Below are 10,019 nucleotides of genomic sequence, written 5' to 3' on the forward strand. Positions count from 1 at the left end.
TATAGTAATCAAACAGTATGGTGCTGACTTCACACATCAGTGAAGCATCAGTGAAGTCTAGAAATAAACCCCCACTTGTATTGTCAATCAATCTTCAACAAATAAGGCAAGAATATATAATGGAAAAATACTGTCTCTTCAATAAATGGCATTGGGAAAATTGGACAACTACTTGCAAAGAATGAAACTGGACCACCTTCCTATACCACACACAAAAATAAACTCAAAATGGATTAAAGACTTTAATGTAACCTGGATGCCATGAAACTCCTAGAAGAAAACATCGTAAGGTCTTTGACATTAGTCCTAGCAATTTATTTTTTGACTTGTCTCCTCAGGCAAGGGGAACAAAATAAAAAAAATAATAAATGAGACTACGTCAAACTACAAAACTTTTACACAGTGAAATAAACCATGAATAATATGAAAAGGCAACCTATGGAAAGGGAGAGGATATTTACAAATGACATAATCAATAAGGGGTTAATATCCAAAATATATAAATAACTCATACAACCCAACACTCAAACAATCCAATTAAAAAATGGGCAGAGGATCTGAATCGACATTTTTCCAAAGAAGATATACAGATGAAAAGATACACTACATCACTAACCACCAAGGAAATGCAAATCAAAATCACAATGAGATATCATCTAGTACCTGTCAGAATGACTACATCAAAAAGACAAGAAATAACAAGTGTGAGTGAAGATGTTAGAGAATAGGGAACTCTTGTGCACTGTTGGTGGGAATACAAAAAGCAACTGTGGAAAGTAGTATGAAAATTATTCAAGAAATTAAAAATAGAATTACCATACAATTCAGCAATTTCACTTCTGTGTATTCATCTGAACAAAATAAATACCTTAATTAGAAAAGATACATGCACCCCAATGTTTACTGCAGCATTATTTACAAATGCCAAGATGTGCAAGGTACCTAAGTGTCCGTCAATAGATGAATGGATAAAGAGGATGTGTATGTAGACACACACACACACACACAAATATTACTTGGTCATAAAAAAGAATAAAAGCTTGCCATTTGCAACTACATGGACGGGAATAAAGCGTATTATGCTAAGTGAAAGAAGTCAGAAAAAGGAAAACACCATCAAGTTTCACTTATCTGTGGATTCCCAAAAACAAAACAGATACAAACTCATAGATAAAGAGAACAATCTGGTGGATGCCAGAGGGGACAGGGATCGGGGGTAGGCAAAATAGGGTAAAAAGATTGAAAGTTATAAGCTTGCAGCTATAAAATAAACAAGTCATGGGGAATGTGAGGTACAGCATAGGGAATATAGTTAACAATACTGTAACAACTTTGTATCATGACAGATGGTAGCTAGCTTTGTCATAGTAATCACTTCCTAATGTGATTAATATTGAGGCACTCTTGCTGTCACTTGAAATATTGTGTATCAAATATACATCGATAAAAAATCTATCAAAGAAAGAATAAATCAGAAATGGTTGTACCATTCCTGAACAGGTTTTTTAAAATATATTTTAAAAAGTTAATAGTCATCTTGAATGGTGAGATAGCCTCTCAAAAGCTTTAAGTCCTACTTATATAGCAGACATACTGATCTTTACACATGCATTTCCCCGTAATCCCCCTTTTCTTATCCCTATATTTGTTTTATCTTTACTTTCTTACTTACTGGAATAATAATTCTTATAATATTTGATGCATTCTAAGAAGTCCCCATTAACTACTCAAAATTTTTTGAACAAGACAAGGTACAAATAAGTAAATAAAAATTTTTAAAGTATATTGATGTGTAGAAAGCTAACTTCTAAGACAGCAATTATTTTTAAGAAGCACATTCAATTCCCAGATGAACATGACTAAAAGTTGCCTTTGTGGATTAAATTTTAAAGGTGTAGTGATAATCCCTGGGTACCGTTTTGTTTTGTTTTGTTTTTTTTCCTGTTAGCCTGAGGTCTGAGAAAACTTGCCTCAGAATTTTCTTGTTATTCTAATTTCCACATACCATTTCATTTAAAGAGAAAGCAGTCTTGGACATCTTCCTTTGATATGTCCTTCTAACTCACAGAATGATGATTTTTGGATTCCCCTGGAATGGTCAGCTCTCAAGGGTACATCCCACTTCATTAACCTGCACCTTCCCCTCACTGGTCTTACCTGCAAGGCCTGCAGATCTGAGAAGGTCTTAGCAGGGATTGTATGGATGCCATTACTGTGCAGGAGTAGCAATTCCAATTTGTTCAGGCCAGAAAAATCCGTTTCTGTCAACCTAACCAAGCTGTTGTACCTGAAATAAAAATATCAGGTATAAGCTAGGCTGGTCAACTGAAGTTCAAATGTCAAAGCAAAAGCACGCATGCATGCACATCCACACACAAAACCCACTACCTCCCTTCTTATAGCCTGTGCTCTAAGGAGACAGTCATATGCTTGAAATATTATTGAAATTCACCAGATACCAAAGGTCTATCCTCTACCTGGGCCTGGCAGCCGTGGTTACACTCTCCACACCACATCTCTTCTCATTTTCAAACTTTCATGCATATGCTGTTCCTTCAGGTTGGAATGCCCTTGACTCCACCCCTCTCTATTTGTGACTACTGTTAAGACCCAGACCATTGCTTTATGTGTCCCCCTCACTTTCCCACATAGAATTTATTATTATAAAGTAGTAGTTAAGAAACCTGAGCTCTGAAGCCAAATAGTTTGGCTATGATTAGGAACTCAGGCATTTGGTAGTGGTGCAACCCTGGGTAAAATTAATAACCTTTCTGTGTCTCACTTTCTTCATCTATAAAGTACACATAATATGTGCTACTCAAAAGGTGTCATGAGGTTTAAGTGAATGAATACATGAAGAGTGCTTAGCTCAATGCCAGGAGATAGTAAGGATACAAGCTGAACTCATTGCTCTTACCAGAGCGCTAGAGCTGGCTAAAAATAAGAGAGTTACCATCTGCACTGACTTGAAATATGCCTTCTTAGTCCTACATACCACACCACCATTTGAGCAGAAAGAGGGTATCTCACCTCCGAAAATATGCCCATCAAATATGAAACCCACATGACCCGCATGCTCGAGGCTGTATACCGACCCAAGGGAATGGCAGTGGTCAAATGCAAGGATCATCAAAAAGGATATTCAGAAATAATACAGGGCAACCAAGCAGCCAGCCAACAAGAGCCTCTTCTACAGGGGGCCCGCATATCCGGCCCTCTGCCACTACCACAGTCCAAATATACAGAAAAGGATAAACCCAGGGCAAATGAAAAGGGATTTTCCCTAGACAACAGTTGATGGTATTTGTTAGATGAAATCTTGGTCATTCCTCAAAATCTTCAATGCAAACTATTTAAGGCCCTTCATGACTCCTGTCATTTAGGACAGATGCCTTACAAACTCTCATTATCTGAACATTCCAAGGTAAAGGATTTTCCCAGGTGGTTCAACAAATAACTTCCTCTTGCCCCACCTGCATATAGAACAACCCTGAAGGCATCCATTGGACTTAATCCAACAATACAGAGGCATGGATCCTACCATGGGGAAGGCTGGCAGATGGGTTTTACTCAGATGCCACCCTGCAGAGGATACAAACACCTCTTCATGTTTGTTGACACTTTCACAGCGTAGATAGAGTCATACCCCACACAGACTGAAAGAGCAACTGAGGTAGTCAACAAACTTCTACATGAAATCATTCCCTCATTTGGCCTCTGAAAGTCACCTCTTTGTGGCCACCATAGTTCAATCTGTCTCCAAAGAACTGGGTATGAAATACCACCTCCACTGTGCTTGAAGGCCAGAGCCTTCTGGGAAGGTGGAAAGGGCTAACCAATACCTAAAAGGTACTATTAAAAAACTCACACAAGAGGGGCGCCTGGGTGGCTCAGTCGGTTAAGCGTCTGACTTCAGCCAGGTCACGATCTCACGGTCCATGAGTTCGAGCCCTGCGTCGGGCTCTGGGCTGATGGCTCAGAGCCTGGAGCCTGTTTCCGATTCTGTGTCTCCCTCTCTCTCTGCCCCTCCCCCGTTCATGCTCTGTCTCTCTCTGTCCCCCAAAAAATAAATAAACGTTGAAAAAAAAAAAAAACGCACACAAGAAACATTACTAAACTGGAAAGAAGCCTTGCCATTGCTCTTCTCTGTAGTCATATAGGCCCAAGGAGGCCCTGGGTTTAAGTCCTTTCTAGGTCCCCTATTGGCCACCCTTCCTACCTACAGACTTCTTGGTAGATCCAAAGACTCTAGGGATACAAACTCATATTATTTCTCCATATGCAAATTTCAACAGGCTTTAAAGGAATATGACCTAACACTTTCCACTACCAAACAAGAGTCACCTCCTCTATATGAACTGTGATCAGGTTCTAATGAAAGTCTGGAAGATGATTCCCCTAAATCATAGCTAGAATCTACTTGGAAAGGGCCTTTCTGGGCTCTTTTGTCTTTCCCTACAACCATCACGGTACCAGGAATCCCTAGCTAGACCCATCACTCCAGAGTCAAACCATGGCATCAGCCCCTGGCCAATACCATGGATGCCTACTCCTGTGAACCTCTTCTAAAAGATGCTTTTCAAAAAGATTACTCATGGCACATAAGTCTTCTGTCTCTTTCTGTGTCATCCCATTAGGAACAGGGCCTGTCATAGCCATCTTTTCCTTTTTACAACTTAGTTTCTTTTTCCCCCCACTATGGAATCATTTCTCCTACAAACCCTTTACTTTCTTCTCCACCTTAAAAATTTCCATACCGAGGGAACATCTTTCTTCTTGGATGATCTGTCCACAACTGTTTACAATTACACCCTTATTCCCTTTATGCCCCTTGTTCCAGAGACTCCCTAGGGACTCTTTGGGTCACAACTAATCAATATATTGGTATCTTTGTTCCTCCAGGTTACAGGCCATCAATTTCCAAATGGTCCTCAACCAAAGATATCAACCTTCAGACACCTACAAACTCTTTCCTTTTCAGAAGTCCCTTGGATGAACACCACCAGTCACCACCGCCTTCTTTTGTTGATTGTCAGCAAGTAATGATGGACTCCCAAAATCTTTGCAATACCCTCCGTAACAGTCTGAAGAAGCCATAGCAGTCATTGCCCCAATTTCCAATGAATTGGGATCCAATCACTTGGGGGCCAGTGGGGGGGGGAGGAAGTGTTAGGCAGTTAGGCATGAGGGAGGAGGGATAAAGCAGATGCTGGCCACACCCTTGGAGCCACCCTGGAGGGTTAACAGCCACACTTTCAGGGACACCTCTAGAGGCTAACAAAACAGAAAAGGCCAATCCACAAAGCTGGCTCAAAAGCCACAATGGGGCTTACAAGACCTGAGCATGCACAAAAAAGATGCAATTTGCCCTTAAGGTCACAGCAAAAGCTGATTAAAAACTCATATATATACAACATATAAATAAATATAACAGAATGCATCATGGGTAGGCGCATGCACAGAAGCCAAAACATTATATAACCACCAGCTGCCAATCAAAAATGTCAATCAAAATCCAAATTTACATATGCAGAAAACAGGCTTAAAAGGATGCAGTTAGAGCTCCTAGGGCCATTGGCTCATTTGCTGGGCAGTGGCCCAATTTCACTCTTCAAAGTGTACTATATTCATCTACTCAAACTCTATCTCTCCATTCTGGTCTCTGATCTCTAATTCTTTGGTGCATCTGGGACAAGAACTGAGTGAGCTGATAACAGCTATCATATTAGTGACCATTCCCAGGGTACTTTGTATGCTCTATTACAGCTCTTATTGAATTGTACTCAGGTGCATCTGTCTTCTCCCTGTAACTATGGCTTCTAGAAGTGAATAATAGGTCTTGTTCATTGTTGTGTCCCTGGTATCATCCACTGTGATTGGCACATAGTAGGAGCTCACTATTGTCAAATAAATGATGTTACATCTGACTACATGTGCACTCCTCTCTCCCCCTCACACACACACACACACACACACACACACACACACACACACACACAGTTTTTCATAAACCTCTAAAATAGAGTTACCTTTTAGCTGATTTAATTAGACTTAGATTTTAAAAAGCTTTTTAAACAGTTTCAGTTTGTATGAAAAGAAGTCCAAGGGCCTTATAAAAAGACCTATCCAACTTTTCATATGTATCCTTTATATAGATTATTTCCTTCTGATAGATGTCAACTCTAAAAGTTAACAAGCTATTTGCCAGCAAAAATGTAGTCAGAATGAAGTGTTTCTATAATCATGGGCCTCCTATTCTAGTAAGAGTGATTTCAGGTTCCTCCAAGTAAAAGTTTACCACAAAAATTTTTCCTATTGCCCCTAACAAACTTCAGATCTTCCTGTGCTTATTTCAGAAGAGAAGTAGTATTAAAATTTTTTGATTAATCTCCTCCAATCACAAAGTTTGTTTGAGGATTTGATTCAAAGCATCAACATCATCTCTCCTAGAGAAGGGAACAGGACAAGGACTCCCACACACCCTAAATTGATACGCTCCACGTTGGGTGGGATGCTGTCTGGGATGGAGGTCAGGTACCGAAACGTGCAGTGCACCTCTGTAGGCACATAACAGGCACAGCGGCGAGGGCAGGCCTTGCCTCCGGGGCTGGCTGCCAGGCAGAGCACAGAGAACGAGACCAGCAAGGAGGTGATTCCTTTGCCTTTCACCTTCATCCTGAAAATAAACAAAATCACACCTCAGAGTTGTAAGTATGGTTTGAGCAAAGTTCCAGTACAACCACACACAGTAAATCTGGTAATCTGAGAGAGCTTCCTGAAGAGCCGTAAGCGGCCAAATTCATTCCCAACTTGCATGGTAAAACTCACTCTTTACAAAGCCATAGTGTCTGCTGGCCTCACATGGAGCTTTGTGATCAAGTGGGATATTTATTGTTGTGAAAATTCCTTCACAACTTCTCACTTCTTAATGAAAAGCAGTAATCCCTATTCTTTAGAGATTCAATAGAGAGAGACAATAAGAGACCATAATGAAAGTATTATGACAATTGAAATACAGAAGGCTTAGTTTCCAGTTTATACATTAGTTTTTTTTTTTAGACCAGCTCTTAAAAAACTGATTAGAAAACTAATCTGTGTGCGTCACAGTAAGTTTGGAAGCTGTAAATAATAGAAAGTAAAATTACTCATATTTCCACCACCCAGATATAATCATTAACATTTTGCTATATTCCTTCTGGGCTTTTATATGTTGTGTATGCTTCTGTGTGTGTGTACATATGTGTATATGTGTGAATATATGATCAAACTAAATTTCCTAACACATTTTATTCCCTGCATGTATAAGGTCTGTTTTTTGCTTTCTTAAATCTTCTTCAAAAACAATCTTAAGAGCTGTAATAATCCACTGGATGGGTGAATAAATCTCTAACACGTCCTCTAGTCCTTGCCAAAAAAGACACATTGCACACTTCCCTGCCATATAATGAACGTGACCACAGTAACTTCCCAGAGCAGAGGACTTGAGCCTTGCACCTGCACTGGAATGGGCCACACTGACCCCTGGAAGGCATGCTGCTGCTTGCTTTTGCTTTGCCAAGAACATCCCTGTGTACCTTACCTTGGTTGTTCCTCCCCCTCCTTCCTGCTTCTCCCCTTCCTCCTCCCCGCTTCTCTGTCTGCCATGGGAGTAGGGAAAGCATCATCAGGGAAAAAAATATCCTTGGCTTGTTGGAAAAATGACATGTATTACTCACACGTGGGGGGCGAGCTCAGGGCTCCAAACCTAATTTTCTACTGAAACTCCTATTATACAAGAGCTGCAATAAAATTTTCATTGTGCTTTTCTAAGAAAAGTGACCTTCATAATTTATAAATCTCAGCATTCCTTGGGATAGAATGGTTTCTTTTGGATTATACCCGCAACCATCCTTTAGCCATAAACAATGCTAAAAAACAGACTGCTTATCTTCTTATGGATAAAGATAATGGAATTATTATTAGAATTTAGCCCAACGTAAAATTTAATATAGGATTAACCACATGACTGCTTTTGTCATTAGAACCATCTGATTACAAACATTTTAAGTAAACATATGATTAGAGACAGCATTTCCACCTTATCATTCGTTAAGCAAAGAAACAAATGGTAGGGGCGCCTGGGTGGCGCAGTCGGTCAAGCGTCTGACTTCAGCCAGGTCACGATCTCGCGGTCCGTGAGTTCGAGCCCCGCGTCAGGCTCTGGGCTGATGGCTCAGAGCCTGGAGCCGGTTTCCGATTCTGAGTCTCCCTCTCTCTCTGACCCTCTCCCGTTCATGCCCTGTCTCTCTCTGTCCCAAAAATAAATAAACGTTGAAAAAAAAAAAAAACCTTAAAAAAAAAAGAAACAAATGGTAGGATGAAGGGAATTCTGTTGTTCAGCTAGAAAACAGAAGTTCTGGATAATACCCACATAGAGCGATTTAAAAGAATCACAACTCTAAAAGGATAAGTGCACAGTGGATTCCCAAAAACTTAAACCTGAAAATGTATGTAAGGAAACAGATTGAAATTAACAATACCTGAGCTCTTCTTTTCCTGGTTCTGAGTCCTCTCCTGACCCAGGCAGAGACAGAAGATCTTACCAAGGAAATGAAGTGTATCCAAAACTGAGTGAGGAAAAGTTCTCTGCTCCCAAAATGAGCCAACAGCTCAGTCTTTGCGGCTTGCAGCTCAGTGATGATACTCTGGAGACAGACCTGGAGCGTTTCCACGGCTTCAGCGTACTGTAACCCGTGCCCACGTTAACCCAAAAGAAGCGTTTCCTGTGGTACAATTTTTACAGAAACAAAAGACAAAGTGGAAACTTTGCAATTTCCTTTCTCCTCCCTCAACAGTGTGCTTTAAAGTCTCTCTAAAGTTGTCATTTAAATGTAACTATTATCACTCCATTTTGCCTCCAGGTCCCAGGAGTTTCTCCTCTGTTTTTGGACGAATCTGTCATAGATGCTCACAATACGGGTCGCCACCAACTGAGTTAATCTTTGCTCTGTGTCTTTTGCCTGGCACCAGTCACGAAAGAGGTGACTTTCTCCTTCTTGCCTTAATGGCCCCTTGCTCTCCGGTGCGTCCTGCCCAGGCGCTCGCCCGAGCTGCCTCCTGCAGCGGGACACGCCGCGTTCCCACGCCAAGCCCCTGGTCGCGCGGGCGTCCCGCTGGCCCCCTTCCAGGAAGGGACTAGAGGAGCCCCTCACCTCTTTGCCCAGGTGACCAATGGGCTCACGCCGCCAGCGATGTCCCAAGCTCAGCCGCCGGGTGGGGCCTCGGGACCTCCCAGAGCCTTGGAGGGAAGGCGGGGCGGGGATCAGGGTGACGTTGACTTCTGTGTTTGGGGACTCCGCCGGGGCTTTGCGGCACACGGAAGATAAACGACCACCAAGCTCCTCTTTATTTCTCAGGGAGCGCGGGACGCCTGTTTCCTTCTGTCTCGTTTCCTCCTTGATTTCGAATTCCCGGGCACAGGGGAGTTGGTGGGCAGGACAGTTTCGGCGGACCGCTTTCACCTGTTGACAGGCGGGCCTTTGGGTTTCAGACTTTGCTGAGTTACCACGGGCTGTTCTCGGATCTCTGCTTCGTGAGGAAAACCTGTGATAACCTGCAGTTTGAATTTCCTGTTCGGCCCAATTGGAGAAACCTGTCTTGTGAAAAGGATTATCAGAGAACTGGATTTCAGTTCAATGCAATTGTTTGATTTGTATTTGTTTGGATTGTGTTCCCCTCTGTCATCTCCACCCCCATCCCCACTGTCCAGGAATTGCCCCTAGCAACTGAGACCTTGTTTAATAGCTCCTGCACTTGTAAACAGGGCTCTCAACATTTCGACTCATAAACACTGAATTAATATAGCCAAAATGACCATGTTTCATTCCCTCTAGTTACACTGTATTTAAGCTTTTGATGGGAATTTGAAATTAATACCTTAGAGCAGTGGATATCAGGGACAAACAACATCATTGTCACACCGGGGACCTTGTTAAAAATATGAATTCTCGGGCTCCATCCCAGAATCACTGAGTCAGAAA

General features: G+C 41.7%; 1 protein-coding gene across 2 annotated transcripts in view; it reads right to left on the reverse strand.

Moving 5' to 3' along the window:
• The window catches only part of IGSF10 (immunoglobulin superfamily member 10), an 81,071-nt gene extending 72,445 nt beyond the window's left edge, over positions 1–8,626 (reverse strand). Inside the window, exons 1-3 of one of the 2 annotated variants that reach the window (XM_040480488.1) lie at positions 8,520–8,626; positions 6,482–6,676; positions 2,158–2,287 (exon numbers count right to left, since the gene is read on the reverse strand). In XM_040480488.1, coding sequence (XP_040336422.1) covers positions 2,158–2,287; positions 6,482–6,675 — 324 coding nt within the window. In that variant the 5' untranslated portion in view covers position 6,676; positions 8,520–8,626. Of the gene's footprint in view, positions 1–2,157; positions 2,288–6,481; positions 6,677–8,519 lie in introns of those variants that run through there. The other variant, XM_040480489.1, reaches the window with a different exon arrangement.
• Between the last annotated feature and the right edge of the window lie 1,393 nt (positions 8,627–10,019).

The sequence above is a fragment of the Herpailurus yagouaroundi genome, unplaced genomic scaffold (genome assembly GCF_014898765.1).
Source record: "Herpailurus yagouaroundi ecotype Mexico unplaced genomic scaffold, PumYag 159, whole genome shotgun sequence".
Lineage (NCBI taxonomy): Eukaryota > Metazoa > Chordata > Mammalia > Carnivora > Felidae > Herpailurus > Herpailurus yagouaroundi.